This window comes from Saimiri boliviensis, chromosome 11, assembly GCF_048565385.1.
Source record: "Saimiri boliviensis isolate mSaiBol1 chromosome 11, mSaiBol1.pri, whole genome shotgun sequence".
NCBI classification, from domain to species: domain Eukaryota; kingdom Metazoa; phylum Chordata; class Mammalia; order Primates; family Cebidae; genus Saimiri; species Saimiri boliviensis.
This window is the reverse complement of record NC_133459.1, coordinates 81,955,222-81,980,132: the sequence shown is the minus strand read 5'-3', so window position 1 is coordinate 81,980,132 and position 24,911 is coordinate 81,955,222. Positions and strand designations below refer to the sequence as shown.

The following is a 24,911-nucleotide window of genomic DNA, read 5'->3' as shown; positions in this document are numbered from 1 at the left end:
GTTAACTTTGTTTCAGTGCCTGAATGGAGTACTACAGCACCAGGTACGAGAGTTCCCCCCGCAACCTGGCCATGAAAACAAAAAACAAAAAACACCCCAAACCAGGAAGCAAAGATTAGCTTCAGTAATTTGCAACTTTGCTTTAAACCTTGGTAGATCATTTTGCTGTAATTTTTTTACCCTTCTGAAAGTTTAAGACAATGTTAAAACATTCAGAAACCTGGCCTCCATTTAAGTTATTTATACTATGTGCCAGACACTGGATTAATAAAAATCCAAAAATTCTATTAATTTTTTTAAAAAATATTATAAAAATCAAGGATTAGCTAGTATTTATCATTTTATTCCTCTCATGTGTTCCATGCAAATGCAAATAGAAAAGTTAATCTGAATCTTGATTCCAACTTATTCACCGTTACCCAAGAACAAGAGAATTAAACCTAAGCCATCACCAAAATAACTTTTATTTGTATTTTTTACATAAACACACAGTGTCAATTTATGGCATTTGGTAGTCTGTCCAGACATGAAAGGTTTATGAAATCAGCAAATGCCATTTCGAAGAGTATTCTGTCAAAAATAATTTACCAAGCAAGATAGGCCTGTTCAGCAAAATCCAGTAGTATTCTCTCAGTACTTTATAAATGGAATTTTCTTCTACTTGTATCCATTTCCCGGGGCTGATTGAAAGTGGAAAGGTGGGGAGTGGAGGGAGAAAAGAAAACAAAAATATAATGAACAATAGATAACAAAAGATAGTAAAAGTCAATGTCCCTAGATCTTTATAGGTAACACTAGTGCGGAAAAACTGCGTTTGTGTGAGACCCCGAATGGTCTTCTGTCTAATATAAGACGCTGGCTGTGTGTGTGATTTTAATAAAATGTTACCAAGTGAAGTACTGCTTATAGTAGATAGAAAAGGGTGTTTTAAAACATTAAAGTTTTCATTTGTACTTTAAGATGATGATCTCCAAATTTCTAACAATAGTTCTCAAGAAACATGCAGAAGAGCTGCATATAACACAGGCTTATAAAAACAGATTGCTGGGCCCCACCCCCTAAGTAAGTTGCTGATCCAGTAGGTCTGCAGGCCAAAGAATTTTCATTCCTAACAGGTTCCTAGGTAATGGTGCTGGTCCCACTTTGAGAACCATTGTTTATATTTCAGATGAACCAAGGTTAATCACCAGACCCAGATATTGTATCACATGGTTTTCAGTTCAGGGGTGCATGTGCAGGATGTGCAGGATTGTTACATAAGTAAACATGTCATAGTGGTTTGCTGAACAGATCATTCCATTGCCTACTTCATTAGCTATTCTTCCTAATGCTCACTCTCCTCCTGCCCTCTTATCCCATACTTTTAAAATTACTTAGTTTTTTTAAACAATAAGCACATACCTTATGGACCCATTCATACTCCCCATATTTAGAATCAAAGGTTCCTTTCTGAAGAGACCTTAATTTTAAGGTAAAACGTGGTCCAAGTTCCTGAATTCCCACTTTCTTTTCACTCCTGAATATGTATCTTCAAAGACAAAAAGTTAAATTGGTCTGAATGAGCTATTGTTTAACATTATGACAGGGTTCAAAAGATAATTGTATCCTGTATGATACCTGCTACAATATATTGGAAAATTAGTTCATGTTGAAAACATTGAAGTCCAATGAGTTTACCTTCCTCACCTGTGAAATCTGAAGAATATATAATCCCGTTGATTATGGAATGTGGCAACCTGCCTTCCGATAAATTGAGGATTACGAGGAAAGAGAGATGCAAACATACGTCCAATTGAATGACCCAGCCGTGTTGTAAAATTATTCAGAATTATTTCAGGTATGTGTTCTGTAGGGTCCTTACCTCTTCTCTAGAAAAATAACGAAAAATAGCACAATGAGCTAAGCTAATTGGCAATACCTCTCAATGCAATTTTAAGTATCAAAATTTACATGACAAATTTGCAAAATTCATCTTTAATGACCAACTACAACAGATGGCTTATCAAACCCATGAATTAAGATATATCTAAAATGATTTTAATATGCAGTGAATGCAACAAAAAAAAGTTCTATTAGAAAATCAACATGCTTCATAATAATGGAGGGCTATTGCCTGCTGGCTGTAACTTAGTCAGTCTCCTAAGAAAACTGATAGATTAAAACTGCTTTAATTGGAACAAATGCCATTATTAAATCAGAGCTGTAAGATACAGCAACTATTAAATACTGTGAAGAGACCAACTGCAATCAAGGAATGCATAAAACTTACCTTAATTTCTTTACGAAGACGAACACTGCTCATTTTAAAATGAGCAGTTGGGCCATTTGGCAAGTGACTCAAAATAAGTCCATCTGTTCATAGTTAAGAAAAACACACTGAATTCCATAATCTAAATCTAATTGTTTAAATAACTGGTCCTCTACATCAAAAGGCCCTTAAAGTCTGTACCCAAGTGAATAGACAGATGTACACATTCTTCTGGGGTTAAGTAACACTTTCCTACCATATCCAAAACTCAAATCAGTAAAAATCTTTCAAGAAAATAGACTAACCTAGAGTAGTCCCTTTTTCCTCTTTTTACAATATAATTATCATCACCCTTAATAGGGTATCATAAGGTACCCCAAACTAAAGTAGGTGAAAAGAAGCTAACTGACCACTACTCTTGGGAGAAAAATAGGATGGGATTCTACAATCATGTAATACTGCATATAGAGTGTAAGTTTACCTCCATATTCTGAAGATTTATAACCCCAAAATGTCACTTTTATAAACTTCTATGGTCAGAATATGCTGTCAACTTTGAATAACATTCCGAGACTAGACTCCTAAGCTTTCTTCTATGAAATTAAGGTTACTAGTATTTTGCAAGAGATTAGCCCTTACTTAGGATTACTGTACCACAAATTATAATCAAACCAATTAATAGCCATTCACTGACTGTCATTTCCCATGACTGAGAATTACTCTAAAGACGCTACACTACAAATGAAATGTAGATCACCTACCTACAACCAGCAGGGCTTTCAGCCCAAGGGGTTTCAGTCCTGGGGTTCTACAAATTAAAATTGCTACCTACAAAACATTCTTCAGGTTTTTATAGCATCATCTGAGCTTCACTTGAAACAACTTTACTTTTCATGAGTAATTCTTGACTATTGCTTAATGGCATTACAAGCAGGCATACTAATGGCAATGGATAGGGCTTTCACTTTATATTATGCTTTCCAGTTTAGAAGAAAATTTTAAGCACATTTCATCTGATTCTTTCAACAACTTAAATATGTCAGAATCAGACTTTCAAGTCTGTCTGCAAACAATACGTATCTTTCAAAACAGATGTTACCATCTTTTTACAATGACATAAACCTTCATTGATGCAGATTAGAAGCTATGGCATCTTCAACTTCTCCACCAAATCTTAACTTTTACAAACCTTCAGAACTTCCTCACTTAGTCTTAATAAGGTCCTCGAGATTTTCCACCTAGATTATTAAAGCAGTTACTGTGGTTGGTCTGACCTTTTTTCTCACCATCTCAAGTACATCTCCTAAAATGAAGCCTGGACTAGGCCTTGGTTCTATGAGTAACTAGCCATGGGACTTGGCTGTTTCATTCTATCTGCACCATAGTTTCTCAAGCGGTAAGTGAAACTAGATCATCTTGACAGCTGTAGCTAATTTCATACTACTCTGTCATCACAGACTCATCTACAGAAAAAAGACATTAGTATGAGATGAGTACACTAATGAGTATGAGTCTCATACTAACGAAAGCCACAAACTACCTTTCTAACCTGTTTCCCCTATGCCCACACCAAGCTGTTTCCTAACTGGTAGGCATTCACAGTCTTATGTACTATGTATGTTAGTCCTAGCATGCATTTTTTGCTTATACTATCTTGAATACCTGCAACATTTTACTCATCTATTATGGTCTACTTCAAATCACCTTTTTATGCAGTCAGAATTAAGATCTAAATCTTCTCAGTTTTCACTGTTATCCCAGCACTCATCACTTGAGTTACAGTCAGGAAAACACCTTTCTTCCCAACTAATCTGTTAACACTTAGATAGAAATGGGATTTTTTTTTCTTGTTTCATTTTTCTGGGACAGGGTCTCACTCTGCAGCCCAGGCTGAAGTGCAATGAATGGCACGACTGTGGCTCACTGCAGCCTCAAGCTCTCAGGCTCAAGCAGTCCTCTCACCTCAACCTCCCAAGTAGTTGGGACTTACAAGCATGCCATCATGCCCGGCTAATTTTTGTAGAAATAGGGTTTTGCCATGTTGCCCAGGCTGGTCTCAAACTCCTGGGCTCAAGTGATCCACCTGCTTTAGTCTCCCAAACTGCTAGGACTACAGGCAGATCTTTTTTTTTTTCTTTTTCATTCTTTTTTATTTAATTATCTTTTAATCTTTTTCTTTTAAGATACTAGTGCCTACCATATAGCAGATTATCAACAAATGTTTGAATTCTATCCTTTTTAAAGATTCACCACAGGCTAAACGTCACGAAATACAGCCAAAAGTATTTATTAAGGGGTTTAGGAGATAAGGAAAGTCATTTCTTCCAACCTCCAAATCAAGGCTTAAATCCTTTCTAGAACATTCTCACTAAATTGTGGTCTGTGTCAAAAGCAAAGTACAAAATCCAATCTTACCAGTTTCTAAATAACTTCTTTTCCTGAGTACCTGCATTGTGCAAGAGGCTTTATTTACATTACTGCTAATCCCTAACACAAATCACACAAAACAGAAGTCATCATGACTATTTCAGTAATGAGGAAAAGAGGCTGAAGAGGCTCAAGTAAATTAGCCAAAGTAAATCAGACCAAAGCAACTGTGGATCTCAACCAGGGTCGGACTGCACCTAGCTTAAGCCCTTGGCTGAAGTGTATATTTGGAAATGTACAGAGGCGTTTTGTTTGTCAGGGTGACTGAGGTGTTACTGGCATTCGGCATCCAAAGGCCAGTAATGCAAACCATCTTACAAGCTGCCAAGAGTGTAGTACAAATAATTACCCTAACTCAAATGCCAGAAGTTCCCATTAGAAATAATGAATAGAAGATGTAGGTCTGTGCAGATAAAGTTTACATGTTTCCCACTATACCACATGTTTACTAAAATGCCTACCATATGCCAGACACTATGCTTTATAAACATAATACATTTAATATGATCTTGTGGGAACTCTAAGGATAGGTATTATTTCCTACATTTAAAAAAATGAGGAAACTGAGTGGTTAAGAAACTTGACTAAAATAACAAAACTAACAAGTAATGGAATTTGATGATATTATAGTTGCCCTGACTCAAAGCCACTACTAGGTTTCTACAGTTTAGACAGCTGACAAAGTTCCATTTTAGAATAAATCAAAAAGTATATCCCTTTAACTTCCACCATTCAGCACTGCTCTTTCACACAGTAGCCCCTCCAGTATCTTTAGAAAGATGCCATGTTCCTAGAAGCTAATTTCCCACAGGCTAAATCCTGTTTCTCAACTTTTCTCCTAGTGACATCATCAGGAGTTGTGATTTTTATTCCTGAACCCATGCTATGTCTCCAGGAATCACCACTTTTTTTTTTTTTTTGACAGAGTCTTGCTCTTTCACACAGGCTGGAGGACAGTGGCTCATGGTAACCTTTGCTTTCGGGGTTCAAGTGATTCTAGTGCCTCAGCCTTTCAAGTTGCTGGGACTACATGCACGTGTCACCACACCGAGCTAATTTTTGTATTTTTAGTAGCGATGGGTTTCTGCCATGTTGGCCAGGCTGGTCTCCAACTCTTGACCTCAAGCAATCTGCTGGTCTAGGTCTCCCAAAGTGCTGAGACTACAGGTGTTAGCCACTGTGCCCAGCCAGAAAATGTAAACTTTTTAAAGGCAATAGATAGTATAAATGAAATTTGTGTGACTATATAAAACACCCTGATAAAACAGGGATAGAACATTTACTGAATTGATGAATGCCTGCTTCTTAGCAGGGTTACTAGCAGCCTCAAAGTGATTGGCAGTTGTTTTTTAACTGCCAAAAATAAAAGAGGAAAACAGACCTTGCCACTTTGTGGAGGCAGTTTAATAAAGAAAAAGAGGCAGCAACTACCTTAAAAACAAACCTTTTCTGGAATAATTATTCAAGAGATTTCAGATACTCTGGTACTTTAATCCAGTTAAGCCAAATTATATTATGGCCAACAAAACCCATTACGAAGCTTGTTATAATTTATTTCTGGAAAGCTACTAGTATGAGCAGATAAAGTTACATTGAAAACAATAAAAGTCATAAAAGTTATTTAGATTTTTTAAAAACAGCCTTTTAAACCACTAATTCAAAAGGATCAGTGTTCACTGATATTAGAAATAAAATGTTATTCTGGCAGCACAGGAAGTCTTGCCCCTATTTTTTTGTAAATTATTATTTAAATGAAATTAAAAATAATAAAGACTCATTCCACTGGTCATCTTTAAAGCTGCTGAATTCACAGCCATCATTCAATAACTAAATAAAAGACCAGCAACAGTAACGACAAACCTAGACATCCTTTATCAAATCTCTGATCTCAACAGGAAGAAATACCTTGAGTATTTCTTATTCATGGGCATTCTTTAAGGCAATTAAAAAGTTTTAGATTGAAATAAATACATAATATGGGTCCAAGTCTCTACCTTAAAAAATCTGGTGACACCACCTCTGGCGATGTAAAATCTAACCTTACCAAACTATATGCAGATCCCCAACTGGATCAGCCCTTTCCTCTTTCTCTTTCCAAATGGTTGTCCCTCTGAACTGAGCGCTTTTCTCTGCCTCATTCCCCTCCTTCACCTTCATTCACCTAGACCCAGCTTTAGCATCTCTCTATGGGAAGTCCCTCCTCTCAGGGACTTTACCAGTCACAGGGTCCCCACTATATCCTGCATTTCTCTCTTTAATCGTACCATCCACATTATATTTTGTCAGTTTACATATCCATGTACTCCACCTATGAATTTCCTGAAGTTTGTCTCTTGTTTTATCTCTGCATCTTTTACTAACAATCTCTTGGCTGTAGCATTGCCTGATAAATATTTGGTGAATACAAAGGAAAAATCAGTTTATAGACTCTTGGAAAAAGATATAATTTTCTGTTAAAAAAAATTATTTTCTGAAAGTTATAGGCAATATTTTCTTATTCTTTTAAATATACTTTTAAGGGGGTGAGGGAGAGGACAGGAAAGCTTCCTTAAAAAAAAAAAAAGGATACTTGGGGTTTTACGATCTTCATTAATAACAATTAGGTCTGTGAAATCTCTTGTGATGCACTGTGGAATAATTTTTTTCAGAGCCAGTCCTCTTCTGTAATAAACATGTGAGTTTGGTATAACTGTGGAGAGCTGTTCACAAAGTCTTACTGTTCTCTGCAAAACAAAATAACAAAAATTCTGAATAGTTTCTGAAAAAGAATAAAAATCTTATATGGTACATGTTCATAAGGAAAGAAATGAATATTATAATTAATAGAAAGCAACATTGAGGAAAGAATGAAACGGGAACAGTCTCCTCTTTTATCAAAGGCTGATCATCCTAAAGCAGTGGTTCTCAATTAGGGGCGATTCTGCTCCATCAGGGGACACATATGGCAATGTCTGGAGACATTTTTGATGGTTATGATTGGTGGCAGTGGTAGTGGTGTGTGGTTGTATGGCACTTAATGCATAGAGGCCAGGAAAGCTGCTAAACATCCTATAATGAACAGGATAGCTCATCATAACAAAGAATTCTCCAGCTAAAATGTTAACAACGCTGAGGTTGAGAAATTCTATCCTGAAGAATCACGTTTAGTAAACTACATCCTATCAGCAGTACTACATTTTATTTACTTATTCACAAGCATTCTTTAAGGCAATTAACTAATGATTTAACGCGTCTGAACAGAGTACTTTAAATAGAAGTAATAAGAAAATCGAGAATTCAAGAACTATATTAATCAATGTGTTTACCCCATGAGGTCTATCTGATGTTGTGATGAGAATCTTGGGAGAAGTCTGTTTGTTGAAGTAAGAAGCAAATTCATCTGTAGCTTCATCATAAGCAACCTGAGAACAGAGAAGAGGGATAATTTACATCAAATACTCTCCTGGGCCAGAATTTTTAAAGTAGCTTCAGCAGGACTGCTGGACACTAACTACCTAGCTGACAGACGATTTAAAGACTGACATTAACGGCCACATGAAGAGGATGGATAAGTGGATTTCACCTGTGTAAAATACAAGTACAAAACTGAATAAAACTGTCAGAAATAACTTCAGGGCAGCAACTGAGATGTGCTTACTCTTGAACTACTTTCATTTCCCTCATCAACTTGGTTGGTGAAAATACTCTCTCTCTCTCTCTCTCTCACACACACACACACACACACACACACAAAATCAAGCAAAAAAACTAATGAAATTATGAGAAGACAAATTTCCATTAAGAGACACTCAGATTTAAACAATAATCAAAGTAGTAACTTTCAAAATTTGTGGAATATACCAAAAGTGGTACTCTGAAAGAGTTTTATGGCTACAACTGCTCATATTAGAAAACATATGTATTAAGCAAATCAATAAATACAGAATAAACTCAAAGGAAACAGAAGAAAGTAATACAGATAAAAGGAGATATAAATGAATTAGAAATCAGATTCAATAGGATCAAAGGAGAAAGTACTTAGAAAAAACTAAGAGAATAGATATCTTGGTAAAAACTGATTTTAATAAAGCCCAAATAAAATAGTATTAAGAATGAAAAGTAGACATTACTATAGTCTCACTCATGAACATACTGGTTACAATGTTTAATGCAATAAAAAAGTCACATAATCACCTCAATATTTGCAGAGAAACATCTGATAACATTCTACATTCATTCATGATAAAAAATACAAAACAAAAAAGCATAATAAGAATAAACAGATTTTAACCCTTAACTCATAATATTCTATCCTTAGTGACACAAACGTTAATGATGATGCTTTGGAAGTATTCTTTTTAAAATCAGGAACACGCCAAAGATGGCATTATTGATTTTTCTATTTATTTGATATTAAGCTAGAAGTTCTAGAAGGCAGAAAGGGGAGGGGGGAAATGGATCAAAATTAGAAAACTGTCATTTGCAGAAATGATTATCTATACAAAAAAATGAAAACAATATTCCAACAAGTAAGAAATAAATTTAGGCCGGGTGCGGTGGCTCACATCTGTAATCCCAGCACTTTGGGAGGCCAAGGCGGGTGGATCACAAGGTCAGGAGTTCAAGACCAGCCTGGCCAAAATGCTGAAACACCGTCTCTACTAAAAATACAAAAATTAGCTGGGCGCAGTGGCACGCGCCTGTAATCCCAGCTACTCAGGAGGCTGAGGCAGGAGAATCGCTTGAACCTGGGAGGTGGAGGTTGCAGTGAGTTGAGATCATGCCATTGCACTCCAGCATGGGTAACAAAGTGAGACTGTCTCAAAAAAAAAAAAAAAAAAGAAAGAAAGAAAGAAAGAAATTTAGATAAGCTATTGGTTAGAAGATCACTATTCAAAACTCCACTGCATTTTTATAAATTGGCAAACGAAACAATTTTCAAAGACAAGCAGTTTACACCAGTAAAAACCGTAAGATACCCAGGAACAGCTATAGGAAGATTTAAGTGTCAAACTTGCATGAAGAGAATTGTGAAATTCATGAAATAAACTTCACTATTTAAACAAGACCTAAGTAAAGCAATATACATTATACACATACAAATATATCCCCAAATTGATCTGATTTAGTGCCATTTATCATTTATATGGAGGAGCAAAGGCCTAGGAAAAGCCAAAACACATCTGAAGAGAGAGGATTTAGGGGCAGGAGTGAGAGGCATCTTGCCCTTACAAATATTAAGACTTATTAAGAAGCTAAATAATTAAGAAAGTAATGATGCAGTCACAAACTGACCAAGCAAATAGCACAGAAAAAGACCAAGCATACATAGATATTTGATATACAACATGGCATTACAATTCATTGTGGAAAAAGGCTGCACTACTCCAAAAATGGTACTGGATAAACTGGTTACATATATATGCAAAAGGACAGGAGAGGGAGGGAGACAGGAAGGAAAGTAACTGGTTTCCTTTCTACACCAAACAGAAAACAATTCCTGACAATTAAGTAAATAAATGTGAGAGGCAACTCTTCAATTTTTTTAGAAAGAAAGAAAAAAGAACTTATGATCAAAGAAAAGGAAAACATTTTTTAACTATGACATAAAAAGCTTTCAATACTAAAAATTTCAAAAACTCAACTATATCAAGAACTTCTGGTCCTGGTCCTCAAAAGACACCATAGAAAATAAACAGAGAATTGGCCAAGCATGGTGGTGCATGCCTGTAATTACAGCTATTCAGGAGGCTGACACAGGAGAATCCCTTGAACCCGGGAGGTTGAGGCTGCGGTGAGCTGAAATCGTGCCATTGCACTCCAGCCTGGGCAACAAAAGCGAGACTCCGTCTCAAAAACAAACAAACAAACAACAACAACAAAAAAGAGAGAGAATCCATAAATTGGAAGATACCTTTAATATGTATAAAGGATTAGTATCCAAATTATATATAGAAATTCCACGAATGAATAAAATATACTACATGATAGAAAACTAGGCAAAAGACATTAACTGGCTTATCTCTAAAGAAAACAACTTACATTAAACGATGCTCAACATTAGAAAACAAGGAAATACAAATTCAAACCACAATGAAACAGCCTTTTATAACAGTCTGAATGTAACAAGAGTTGGTTAGAATGTAGATGAGCAGGAACATTACTCTTGTACCACAAAAGTATAAAATGATACAACCACAACTTTGGAAAATATTTTGGTACAATCATGTGAAGTTAAACATTTATACACCCCATGACTCCAAATTATCCTACTGTAGGTAAATATTCTAGGGAAATCTTTATGTATACATACTCTCTATATGCCTATTATCCCCAAATGTACCTCCAGTCAAGACCTCGTCCCTGAATTCCAAGTTCATATCCCAACTACTTGTTTAACATCTCTTCTAAAAACTCTTTAAGAGTCATCTCAAACATAATATATGCAAAACTGAACTCTTGCTTTTCCCTTAAATCTGCTTCCTTCAGTCTTCCACATCTAGTCAATGACCATTTCATCCTTCAAATTTGCTCAGTCTAAAACCTTAATGCTATCTTTGAATCCTCTGTTTCTCTCACTTTCCACATCCAATTTGTCAGGAAATCTAAGCAGCTCTGATTTCAAAATACACCTGGGGGAAAAAATATTTTTAATCAGATCAATTTTGATTTCAATTTACGCTTTCATTGTAACCACCCTGACCCAGGTCATGATTAAAGCTTATCATTTATTTCCTGGATTTGTTCAGTGGCTTCCTAATTAGTCTATTTACCTCTCCAGTTATATTCTCTGTAAAGCAGCCCATTACTTTTAAAAATTAAGTTTGATCACATCATTCTTCTATTCTAACCCATCCAATGGCTCCTCATTTCACTGAGTATTAACACCGAAGTACTCATATTGGCCAACAAAGTCATTGATCTGGTCTTTCCACTTCATCATACTTTTTCTAGGGCTTCTTCTACAATCCTCTCCCTTGCTCACTTAATTTCAGTCACAATGGCCTCCTTGTTATTCTTAAAAAACATACTTGATACATGCACGCCTTAGAGCTTCTGCACTGGATGTTCTCTCATTCTGGGGTTCTTTTTGCACAAAGATGGCTAATTTCCTCGCATCCTTCAAGTCTTCGCTAAAAGGTCAATTTCTCAATAATGCCTACCCTTACTATCCTATATAATATCACTCCCCAATAGAAAATGGACAAGAGACACAATTAAGAGGGAAAAAATATGAAAAGATATTCAACCTCATTCAAAATGAGAACTACAAATTAAAACTACAGTGATATATAAATTTCTCACATATTAGAACAGAAAAAATGATTTGTAATTGCAAAATCTTGAGTGTAAGTTTGAGGAGTAACATTCAAGCATCTCCTCCCCAAATATTTATTAATTATCATACAAAAGGAAAAACAGTAAATTCAGAGTGGAGAAACCTGGCAGTCACCACTTTAACCAAATGATCAAGGTAAACATAACCAGTATAGGAAAAGCATCACATGCCTCTCTTTTTCAGTAAGACGTACTAAAAAAGGACTTAACGTAACATTCATGACATAGGTTGAGCCTCCCTAATCTGAAAATCCAAAATCTGAAATATTCCAAAATTCAAAACTTTTTGATAAAGCATCAACATGGTGCCACAAACGGAAAATTCCATACCTGACCTCATGTGATGGGTCACAGTCAAAATTCTGTCTCATGAACAAAATCATTAAAAATATTGTATAGAAGTTACCTTTAGGCTGGGTGCGGTAGCTCACATCTATAATCCTAACACTTTGCGAGGCCAAGGCGAGTGGATTGGCTGAGCTCAGGAGTTCAAGACCAGCCTAGGCAACATGGTGAAACCCCATCTCTACTAAAATACAAAAATTAGCCGGGCATGGCAGCCTATGCCTGTAGTCCCAGCTACTCATGAGGCCAAGGCAGGAGAATTGCTTGAACCTGGGAGGCGAAGGTTGCAGTGAGCCAAGATTGTGCCACTGCACTGCACTCTGGGTGACAGAGCAAGACTCCATCTCCAAAAATAAAAAAAGTTACCTTTAGGCTATGTGTATAAGATATATATGAAACATAAATACTCCATTCAGACTTGGGTCCAATAATCAAGATAACTCATTATCTATCATAAATATTCCAAAATCTGAAACCCAAAAAGACTTCTGGTCCAGCCAGGCATGGTGGCTCACACCTATAATCCCAGGACTTGGGAGGCTGAGGTGGGAAGATCACGACATAAGAAGTTCCAGATCAGCCTGGCCGACGTGGTGAAACCCTGTCTCTACTAAAAATACAAATCAGCCAGGGGCAGTGGCGGGTGCCAGTAATCCCAGATACCTGGGAGGCTGAGACAGGAGAATTGCTGGAACCTGGGAGGCGGAAGTTGCAGTAATCCAAGGTTGCACCACTGCACTCCAGCCTGGGTGACAGAGCAAGATTCCATCTCGAAAAAATAAAAAAAGAGACTTCTGGTCCCAAGCATTTCAGACAAGGGACACTCAACCTGTATTTCTGTCCAAAGTACATAAACTGATTATAATCAGAGAAAACCACAGGCAAACTCATATTAAGGTGCTTTCTACAGAATATCTGGTCTGTACAATTCAAAACATCTCAATGTCACAAAAAGCAAATGACTGCAGAATTGTTCTGAATTTAAGGAAGTTAAATGACTGCGAAATTATTCTGAATTTAAGGAAGTTAAGGAGTCATTATAATGGAATATGTGACCTGGGACTTGACTTTTGCTAAAAAGGACATTATTGGAACAGCTAGTGACATCTGAGTAACATCTATAGAACAGATAATACTGTATTACCAATATTAACTGTCTGATTTTGCTAACTGTGCTTATAAAAAGCTAAATGAGATATAAAGGAATAAAGGAGCACCATGTCTGCCACTTACTCTCATTTCAGAGGGAATATTTAGGACATCTGGGTGAAGGGTATGCACAAATTCTTACTTTTCTATCAAGTCTGAAATAATGTCAAAATAAATTAAAATGCATATACACACAAATACCTTACTTACATAAAACTGCAAACCCTCTCTACTCCAGGCAGTCCTGAATCTCCTTTATCATACTATTTTCCTTTAGTAACCTATCACTGGCTAACATATGTCTAATTTATTTATTTCATTATATTTACTGTTCGTCTCTCTTCCTAGAATGTAAGCTCTGGGTGGGTAAAGGGGTGGGGGTGAGTGTGTGTGTGTGTGTGTGTGTGTGTGTGTGTGTATTTTGTATACTGATGGATTCCAAGTCCCTAAAACAGATCCCAAGACAGTGCAAGTGATCAAGAAACATTTGCTGAAAGACAGACAGACTCAATCAGTGAATGACTATACCAGGAGTTATGTGAAAGAATGCTGATAACAGCACTGTTTCAAAGCAAACATTCAAAAGCAAGTTTCCTTTACACAAATTTTAAAAATATGCAGTTTTAAAATCTTAATTCCCTTACTTCACTGTTGCAAAGTATCTAAGGAGAATAAGCAAAGCGGAAGATTATCTTGAAACTAAGTTTTATGAGAATACAAAAAATAGCATCAAATGTTATTCTTAGGTATCAAAATGTCTAACAAATACTACAAAAGTCTATAGTACCAGGAATTCTTTTAAAACCCCCAGGCCAGGCACAGTGGCTCACACCTGTAATCCCAGCACTCTGGGAGGCCAAAGTGGGCAGATCATCTGTGGTCCGGAGTTCAAGACCAGCCTGGCCAACATGGCCAAACCCCGTCCCTACTAAAAATACAAAAATTAGTCAGGCATGGTGGCAGATGCCTGTAATTCCATCTACTAAGGAGGCAGGGGATTGGCTTGAACCTGGGAGATGAAGGTTGCAGTGAGACGAGAGTACACCACTGCACTCCAGCCTGGGCAACAGAGCAAGACCCCGTCTCAAAGAAAACAAAAACAAACAAACAAAAACCTTCAAAATACTATTCAGGGATTACATGACAAATGTAAAAGTTTACCTAGACATAAAATAGATTACTAGAAAATATTTACTTAATTTTTCTATAGCACTATTGGGAAATTCAATTATGAAATAATCTATACGAATTAATAAGATAATATGCCAACATTTTAGCTGAATTAGTCCATTATACAATTTCGCTGGCCAGCACTTTAAATATGAATATAAAAACATATAATTTATGAATTATATGTGATCATTAAAACTAATTTAAGACTTCAAACATTACCTCTTCATCATTAGGGTCTACTGTGGTTTCATCATACACTCGCTGGTTATCAATAGTCTTTGGTACAGGCTTTGGTGGAGCCTAAGTAAAAAAGAAAGGATTACATTATAGAAGCATTTTACATTAATTATTTTATATTACAGTTGGGAAAATCTACAAATAACCCCAAACTCAACCTGTTCCTCCTATCAATCCACTGCTATTGCTACATCAATCCTAATAACAATATTGAATAAGAGGCTTTTTTTTTTTTTAACAATTTGGGCAGAGACACACACATACTAGTAGAATGGCCAACATTGAATGAAATGGCTTAAAACTGCGCAGAAGTAACAAGGAGAAGAAATAGGGATCAAGATAATTATCTAATAATTATCCCCTTATCAAAGGGGAAACATATCAAAGAGGAAAAAAATAAAACAAAAAATATAAAAATAACAAACCAACATCTGTACATGACTTTGTTCTAGTACTTCCAGGAAGTTACTCAGAAATATTTAACAGAAGTCTAGTTGTTATCCATTGCCCTAGTAATTCTACTTCGGGGTGTTTATGTTCAGGAATGTAAATGGGGGAGAATATATACAAAGAAATACATAGTATCACTATTCATAATGAAAATAAACAGCAAACAGGGCAAATGTTCAAAACAAGGTAATGACTAAACATACTAAATTACATCAACACTATGGAACACTGTCAGGATCAGCAATCATGCATACTCAGATCAAGAAATAGTGTAAATGAACTCTTAAAAAGTAGAACACAGAACTGTAAGAGTACACTAAAATTAATGCAAAATATATATACACTAGCAGAGGTATGTAGAAAATACAAACTGAAACTAGCATTTTATTACTCTATGAAACAAATATTACATTTTAAGTATTTTTTTAAAGGAGGTAGTTTTAAGAAGTCATCTTTCATCTCAAAAAATAAGAATGATGGTATTTTCAAATGGTGAGCATAGCATTAATTTGCTGTAATAGACTGATTACTAAAGAGTTAAAAAGAGACTAACATTGCTTGACATACTAGGATACTTTAGGTCAAAACAGTCTACCATTGACAATTTTATATGGTTTAACCTAATACTATTCAAAGAATGCAACTGTGTTTAGTGTATGTATAGTCTACATTTTTTCTTTCCTCAAACACCCTTATTTGGTAACTTACTTAGTATCTTAAATGGGAGGGGGAAACGTGTATATTTTCAAAATTTTGTAAAAATAAACCATAAACTAGGAGTAATTATAAATACACTGAAAATAAAAATAACTTAGCTATGCAATAATGTAGGAGTATTTAGTAAACATTTTTTTCAATAGAAAGATTTCACTTCTTATCAATACCACAAATATAGCCAAATTATTATTATTATTATTATTTTTTGAGATGGAGTCTCACTCTGACACCAGGCTGGAGTGCAGTGCAGAGGTGCAATCCCGGCTCACCACAACCTCCGCCTCCCAGTTCAAGTGATTCTTCCAGCTCAGCCTCCTGAGTAGCTGGGACTTCAAGTGCACACTACCATACCCAGCTAATTTTCGTATTTAGTAGAGACAGGGTTTCACCATGTTGCTCAGGATGGCCTCGATCTCTTGACCTCGTGATCCACCTGCCTTGGCCTCCCAAAGTGCTGGGATTACAGGCGTGAGCCACCGCGCCCGGCCCCAAATTATTTCTTGATGCATTTTCTGCTCTTTTCTTTGCCATAATCCTCACCCTCCTCCCACTCCCCGTTCTCACTTTTCAAAAATAGTTTCATATCCTCTGTACCAGCTCTAATGCTTAACACACCCTTATCACCCTACGCTAGAAGAGGCTCTGTCCCACCTTTCTCCAGCCTTGCCTGACCAAGAACCTTTGCTTCACATCACAAGAGCGCAGCTCCAGGCCTAACCTGGGGAGCTTCCAAATTCCAAAAGTCGGCAAGAGGTGCTGACCTCTCAAACACAAAGTTATGTGCAAAACACCCCCGCTGTGTTACTGCATAGGTACACAAACATACACAGTAAAAGTAGTACATGAAAAAAATATTCAAAAATTTCAGGAGTGGTTATCTTTGGAGGGAAAAGCAATGAAAAGCAATTACGAAGAACCAGACAAGGAGGGGCTTCCAACATTCTTTGCTAATACATTATTTCTTAAGCTGGATAAATGATACAAAGATGTTTATTATATTACTTTTGTATTTCTTTACACATCTGAAATACGTAATAATAAATTTTAAAAGAAAGTAATTCAACATAAATATAAGGACTCCCTAATATAAGACAGAAATCAAACAGCTAAAAATTTCATTTACCTTATCACCAAGTGCCTCTCTTTCTTTTTTAAGTTTTTTCTTAGCTGCCAACTTTTCCTAAAGGGTTAAAAAAGAACAATATTGAGAAACAACCAGTTATATCACAAACATATACTGAAACTAAAAACTACTAATGCTATGAATATTCGAACTGGGCGGTCTTTGTATTCTACTGAAATAAGCATCTGCACATGGATTTTTCTTACCTAAATTACTGTAAGCCAAATGGGCTGGCCAATCAATAAGATTTCTTTAACAAAGGCCTTGCTCCTTTAAAAAAAAATCTAAACTGGCAAGTTTGATCATTTAAAACTTCACTAGTTTAATCTTTTTCCATAAAGCCTCAAATTAATTAAAATACGAAATGTGATGGTTTCCGTTGTGTTTTATTTTGCCTAACTGGTTGCATCCTAAAGACAACCATGGTTATGCTGCTTGCTTTTCTTGAAAAGCACTAAAAATAAATAGGAATGGGAGATGAGTTTTCAGGTTGTTTTCCATAAAACCATCACCAGTTATTCACATATTTTATAATCAAAATATACTTTTAAAATTAGTAAGCGCCTGCAAGGTAGATTAGAATGATCTGTATCTGTATTACCAATCTACATATTCTTCTGGAGATTTCTAAATAGAATGCCTGACAAAATTAAAAATATTCTTTTTTCCCAGTACCTACTGATCCTCAACCCACCAGGTTTCAGATTAGAAATCATAGCTCCTATAAGTATTCTAGGACATCTCTCCCCAAAACACGCACACCAGGATGAGTTAAATGGCCCTTATACGTACTCAAACAGCACCTTGACACTGCACATGAGTAAGAACCAGTGCCGGGCCTCAGTAAGGCCAGTAAGAGAAGGCAGACACATAATACGAATGTTGTGTGAACTTCTAAGATGTGCAAGAATAACCAAACGCTTTCTTCCAATTGCAATTTGACCAGAAATGGGCACTGCGACCTTGGCAAGTCGTTTAAACCTCTTCACGTTTCACTTTGTTTAGCTACCGGAAACGTATGAGGAAAAGACTGTAAAGAACAAATAAAATTACCAGAAACTTTACAGTACTCATTCCAGTAAAGAGCTGCTGCAGGAATCAGAGAAGCAGTATTCTGGATTTATTACGTATTGCCTGCATTTCAGATTCCGCAAATTAACCAACGTTGCCTAGACCGGCCAAAGAGCTGAGACTTTTGCCTTCTGGGCCAGGAGGGCGTAGTTTTCACTACTGAGCCAGCTGGGCTTCCAGCTTTCCTTCTGAATCCAGCACCCTAGGAAAGGGCCTATGAAGAAAATCTTCGACCCTGACACTCAGGCAAAAGGCTGAACCTAGTCTCTAAACCAGGGGGACGGGACCAGAACACGTGGGCCGCGACAACACCCTTCCCACGGAACCGCAGCGAACACTTTGTGACCAGCAGACAACCACGTCTTGCGCCCCGCGACCGCCCTAAGCGTGAGGAACACCGCGCAAGCGCGCGGCAGCCTCCGCCCCTCGCTTACCTTCCGCTGCTGCTGTTTCCACCGCGTGAACATTAAGTGTCGCCGCTGTTTGTTTTTAATCTCCGAAATGCTGAAGCCTGGCGGAAAGGCAACCGCTTTCGGGGGCTGGCCCCCGCTTTCCGTCGCCCCATCCCCAGCGAATGTAGCCTCCTGAAGTTCTTCGGCAGCGGCTTTCCGTTTCAGGCTTTTCTTCCCGCTGGGGCTGCCGCTCTTATCCCCGGACTTCGCCATGGTGTCGGCTCCTTTGCGTCCGTACGGAAACGGAAATAGCGTTAGTCTGTGACGCTTTCGTTAACCTTTTACTTCCGGGGTTGCAAAGTTTCTAAAACTGTAGACGGCTTTTGTGAGTTTTAGCCATTTAAGAAAGTAGTAAAACAGGCTTCAGGAAGGTGTAGGCAGCTTACCCAGTTGTATGAATTGTGCGATGGTGAGTTCGGGCACTCCTTGCGCATCTATGTGCCCAACCCTCAAAATGATCGAGCAACAACAAAAAATCTCTCCCGGTTTAGTTTACGTTTTACTTGAGGGAAACCTGAAATGAGCACACAAAGAAATTGTGGTGAGCTATAAAGTAAGACATGATATGGAAAGAAATAAAACAGGATAAAAGAAGATAAAGAGGGTAGAGGGGCATGTTGCAATTTTTTCTTTTTCTTTTTGAGATGGAATCTTGCTTTATCGCCCAGGCTGGAGTGCAGTGGTGCAATCTCTGCTCATTGCAAACTTCTCCTCCTGAGTAGCTGGGAATACAGGCATGGGCCACCATGCCAAGCTAATTTTTGTATTTTTGCAGAGGTGGAGTTTCACCCTGTTGGCCAGGCTGGTCTCATACTTGTGATTTCAGGTTATCTGCCTGCCATGTTGGCCAGGCTGGTCTCTTACTCCTGATCTCAGGTGATTTGCCTGCCTTGGACTCCCAAAGTACGTTGCAATTTTAAATAGGATTCTATTAAGTAGGTGTCATTGAAAACGTTACATTGAGCCAAGATTTGTCGGAGGTAATTAGATAAACTATATCGTTATCTTAGTGAAGAGCTGTTAATCTGAGAAAAAATTGGCTATCTAGGAGAAAAGCCATCCTGGCAAAGTAAACAGCCAGCTCCAATGCTCCTAGTCAGTAGCAAGCCTGCCATGTTCAAGAAAACACTATGGAGGTCAGGAGTCAGATGAGAAGGGAGGAGAGGAAGGAAAGGCAAGAAAGGTTGAGATTGGACGAGTGGTGTAGAGTTTTGAAAGGATTTTGGCTTTCATTTTATATGAGATGTAGATCTCTTGTAGGATTTTGAGGAAAAGAATGATATGATCTTAACGTCTTTAAAGCATCAGGCTGGTGCAGTGGATCATGCCTATAATTTTAGCAGTTTGGGGAGGTAAGGCAGGAAGATTGCTTGAGCCCAGGAGTTCAAGACCAGCTTGGGCAACACTGCAAGAACCCATGTCTACAAAAAGTAAATATATATATATATATATATATTTGGGCATGGTGCACTCCTGTGGTCCCAGCTACTCAGGAGGCTGAGGTGGTAGGATCCCTTGAGCCTGGAAAGCTAGGTTGCAATGAGCCATATTGGTGCCACTGCACTCCAGCCTGGGTGAGAGAGTGAGACCCTCTCTCAAAAAGTAAAAAATTAAAATAAAGTAAAAGTATCATTCTGAATTTTCTTTTGAGAAGAGTTGATGTGGGGGCCGGGTGTGTGGAAGAAGGGAAGAAATGACAGTGGCCTGAACCAGGGTAAGTCTAGTGTAGGTGGTTGAGAAGTGATTCTTCTGGAAGGTAAAGTTGCTGATGGAACTGAATGGAGGATGCCAAGACTTTTGACCTGAGTGATTAAAAGGATGGAATTAACATCAGGTGAAATGCGGGAAACTTCAAGTGGAACAAATTTGAGAGGTAAGATCAATAATTCAGTTTTGGAAATGTTAAGTTTGAGACACTTATTAGTGATCTGATTGGTGTTGTCAACTAGTCAGTTGGGATGTTTGATTCTGCAGCAGGAGAGAGAGGTGTCGGCTGGAGATCAAAATTTGAGAGTCATTGCCGCATAGATAGTATTTCAAACCGTTAGAGTGAGTGTAGACTGAAAACTGAAAAAGATCAGGAACTAAACCCTGGAAGAGTCCTGCATGAAGAGATCGAGAGAAAAGGATGACCAAGCAAAGGAGAAGGAGAAGAGAAAATCAAAAGAGTAGAATGTCATGGAAGGCAATGGAAAACAGTGTTTTCATAGTGGTTAAATTTGCTATATTCTTCATTTTAATTTTATGAAAATGCTTTCCAAATAGCAACAAAATAATCCCTTTTGATTTACTCTTAGGAGTCAGTTTTCCCGGAACTGCCTTAATTTCAAATTGTATGGACCAATGTCTATATTTAGTATTTTTATAATCCAATCTGTTTTTGTCCATATTTCATTTTGTACCCATTTAAGTTCTATTTAACAATAGCAGGATATTAAAAGCATCAATACTGTGTCTTCCAGAATACAAGCCCCATCCAAACCTGCTATTGACTACAAGTTTAAAATTTAGACTACAAGTTTACAATTGCTGTTAAAAAATTTAAAATAATTGAACCCAGGAGGCAGAGGTTGCAGTGAGCCTAGATCGAACCATTGCACTCCAGCTTGGCTGATAGAGTGAGATTCTGTCTCAAAAAAAAAAAAAGTCAACAAGAGTAGAATTAATACAATTTTATGAGGAGGCATTAGAGCTACACACCCTCCCACCCAAAGCTGAATTGGAGTGCTATTCAGAAATTGAAAACCTGGGGAATAATTGTATGCTGAATACAGTCATTTCTATATACTCCATACTATGAAACAAACATAATACATGTGCTGGCTTTTTTAGAAAACAAAATTATGTCTTTGGTATAATTTGCAATCATTTCCTTCAGGTGTTTTGCTTTTTTCAGATCCTAAACATGGCCATGACGGTAATGGATGCAAGGACAATCCTCCAGATATTTTCCAGGTAGCTTGATCCCTACCAATAAGGTGAGCCATTTAGATGAATGGGAATTTTTATGCCTATTAATATTTCCAGAAAGTGTATAGTTCTACATGAGTCTTCTTAGGTGATCCAAATTTCTGAGCAGAGAGAGAGAGAGCACTGCCACAATCAAATTTAGTTTTACTAAAGTATCATCTCTTAAAAGGATTTCTGGTTGTATGAATTCATTATAGGAGCTTCTATTTATATCTTTGGAATGTATATAGTACCTCTGGCTGGTGTTTCTGACTATAGGACTATAGAGCAACCATAAATATAATTTAAATATCAGTCTGGAATGGCTTTTCAGTGTCTAAGTACTTATTTTGTTGATTTATTCATGCAACAAATATTTAAGTCATTCTTGTCCTCTGGATATAGCAATCAAAAAGGCACCACTCCCTGCTCCATGGAACTCCAGTGAGGAGAGAACCAGTACACTAGCAAGTACAAAAAAGAGTTTCTTTAACAGCCATCGTGTTGTATAATCAAGACCAAATTTAGAATTACAACTTCCTAGTGCCTTCTTCAAAGAGCCAGAGTAGGTATATTTGTAAGTTCCTTTTTGGTAGTTCAGCTATCTGTTTTTCATAGAAATTAACCTGTATCCAGTCCAGAGACACAAATATTTAAAACACAAGGTAATAAAGCACAGTCCTTAGCTTAGCCTAGCAGTTCTCAAACTTTTTGTCTCATAACCTCTGCACATTATTAAAAATTATTGAGGACCCCCAAAGAGCTTTTGTTTATGTGAGTTATATTTGTTAATGTTCACCATATGGAACTTAAAATTGAGGAAAAAATTAAATATGCATTTATTTATTTAAATGTAATCAAACCATTATATAATAACTTACATACTTTGTGAAAATTACTATATTTTCTTTTAATTTTTAATTTTTTCTTTCTGTAAACTAAGAAAATGATATTTTCCAAAATAAAAGATTAATGAGAAAAATAGCATTTAAAATGTATCTCTTCAAGTCTCTTTTGTATTATAATTAATAGAAGATAGCTGGATTTATATATGCCTCTCTGCATTTAATCTGTTGTAATATACCATTAGTTTGAAGCATATGAAGAAACTCTGACCTCAAACAAGTATGTGATAGGACAAGGGAGGAGTATTTAAGAGCTTTTTCAGATAATTGTGAATATTCTTCTTTGATACTGCATTAAAATTTAAGAAGTGGTAAGTTTTTTAGATATTAGTTGCAATGTGGAATATGAAATAATATCAGTGAGCTTTCCCTGTTCTATTACATTAAAATCTATTGGTCTGTCTTGCATTTTGAATGGACCTTTTACTGATGCATAATTTTATAAGAACATGCATTCATTGGTCATTTGGAAAATGTTGGTTTGCGGAGTTTTGCATAATACCCAAAGTTGACACATTCATTATGTAATTTCAAGAAATAACATTTAAGATTACTACTAATTTTATCAGAGAAGTCTGAAAGTGCTGGTAAATTGTCAAGCTCACAGCAATGGATACAACTTTCCTTTCTTTAATCCCTAGGTTGCTTAGAGATTTTCACTTGAATAGGAGCTTTCTTGGCTCCAGGTCACTGACAGTGGTTCCTTGCAACACAGGGTAGGAGGTTGGAATTTAAGGGACTGAGGAGTTTGGGGTGGTAAGGGCCCATTGTTGATATAAACTTTCCAGGGCTGTTTTACAGGCTAGGCCATCTTTCAATTATCTTCTTTCATCTGTGGATCCCTGAAAATTGGCTTACTTTTTCATAACTACTCCATTAGTTAACAAGAGCAACCTTACATGAAGCCTTAATATATTCTGGGAAATTGTTTAGGGAGGCAATCTGAGGAATGCTTTGTGGTGGTCCTTCCACTCTACTCAGTTGTGCAGCATGGAAGGCACTATCTCACTGTATGATGGATCCTAAGGCAGCATTTTGGGAGAGTCAAAGTTTATCTATCGTTTGTTGCTTCCGGCCAAGGTTTTTCTTTTTTCCTCACCCACTATAGAAAACAATATCTTCTCACAGCCTCTCCTCTTGTTCTTAAGGCAATCAATAAACTTTTCCATTTTTTTTTTCCTGTAAGGCAAACAGATGAAATAAAGAAAAAAGTCTCCTAATCCCTTATCCCTCTGTACTCTAACCTTGATGATAAGGTCCTATATAATGTGGATCTTTGACTCCACAAAAAATTGGAAGAGAGTTAAGCTTCATTTAGGGGAAATAATGAAATTAAATAGCTTTCTTGGAATTCCTATCACAAGAGCCAAGAGGGCTTCCTTGGCAAAGGGAAAGATAAGGAGAGGAAGAGCAGTGTGAGGAACTGAAAATGTGTATAGGATCAGTGTTAACAGTAATGATATCATCAGAATGCAGAATTGGATGACACTCTTCCTATTTTTTCTCTATGTGACTGTTACTTTCTAGACTGATACTAGAGCGAAATAGCAGGGATTATATAAAGGACTTCTCAGTAAGTGATTAGGTTCTGAAAGTTTCTGTTATATTCCAGTACACTCCAGGGAAATTTTGTTTTTTTAGTTTCCCTAAAATTATTCCTTTTTTATTCTAAGCTGAGAGTTCAGAATAGAAACCAGCATATCCCAAAATCTGCCTTAGTCAAGGGCATTAAATAATGCCCATAACAGATGTAGAAAGTTCCAGACATCACTAGGTGATAGAACATCTCACACTTGCTAAAATCTTGCCAAAGGCCTATAGTATGATCCATGGAGGAACAGCAACAGCATCATCTGGAATTCTAGTAGATATGCAAAATCTTGGGGCTCACCCCCAGACCAACTGAAAGATCTCCAAGTGGTTCATAAACACATTAAAGTTTGAGAAGCATTGTTGAAGAAGATGTGTGTTACATCCCTTATCCCCACTAATTTCTGTTTATCAATCAGAAGCCTTGTTTTGGTCCAAACATTTGTGATTGATTTTAAATTATAGTTATTTTATTATTGTTAAAAATAGTATATTTTATTATTTTAAATATGATAGCATTACCTGAAGGGAAGACAGACTGGTAAAAACTATTGTGAGAAACTAAAATATTTGATTTGTTTTCTCACTTACTCCTTGTACAGATTTGGAATGAGATTTGGCAGATCTCTTATCTAACTGGTAGGCAACATAACAATTCAGGGATCTATGAATATACCTTGTCAGAACCAATGACTTTACTTTTCTTTCAGTCAATTACCCATGAAGATTAACTTAGGGAAGTTTTAGAATAGTGATTC

The 24,911-nt window shown here is 36.8% G+C and overlaps 1 protein-coding gene and 1 long non-coding RNA gene across 2 annotated transcripts in view; one reads left to right on the top strand and one right to left on the bottom strand.

Moving 5' to 3' along the window:
• Positions 1-441: 441 nt before the first annotated feature.
• On the bottom strand, positions 442-18,941 carry RPF1 (ribosome production factor 1 homolog). The gene is made up of 9 exons (XM_003921365.4): positions 18,692-18,941; positions 17,187-17,243; positions 14,879-14,959; positions 7,981-8,076; positions 7,245-7,398; positions 2,270-2,352; positions 1,687-1,868; positions 1,402-1,528; positions 442-680 (listed from the first exon to the last, which is right to left on the bottom strand). Exons 1-9 carry the CDS (start codon positions 18,920-18,922, stop codon positions 639-641), a joined length of 1,053 nt encoding a protein of 350 aa, XP_003921414.3. The 5' UTR covers positions 18,923-18,941; the 3' UTR covers positions 442-638.
• Positions 18,923-24,911, top strand: part of LOC141580288 (uncharacterized) — a 21,297-nt gene continuing 15,308 nt past the window's right edge. Inside the window, exons 1-2 of the long non-coding RNA XR_012512469.1 lie at positions 18,923-20,582; positions 21,606-21,687. This is a non-coding gene — a long non-coding RNA (uncharacterized LOC141580288). The remainder of the gene's footprint in view (positions 20,583-21,605; positions 21,688-24,911) is intronic.

Bases quoted from the DNA above. Each gene is read 5' to 3' on its own strand.
- RPF1 (XM_003921365.4), bottom strand. From the start codon at position 18,922: ATGGCGAAGTCCGGGGATAAGAGCGGCAGCCCCAGCGGGAAGAAAAGC. The intron at 17,244-18,691 runs GTAAGCGAGGGG...TTAACCCTTTAG, and splicing joins GGAAACAGCAGCAGCGGAAG to GAAAAGTTGGCAGCTAAGAA. The intron at 2,353-7,244 runs GTATCCTTTTTT...AACTATGAACAG, and splicing joins TGAAGATCGTAAAACCCCAA to ATGGACTTATTTTGAGTCAC.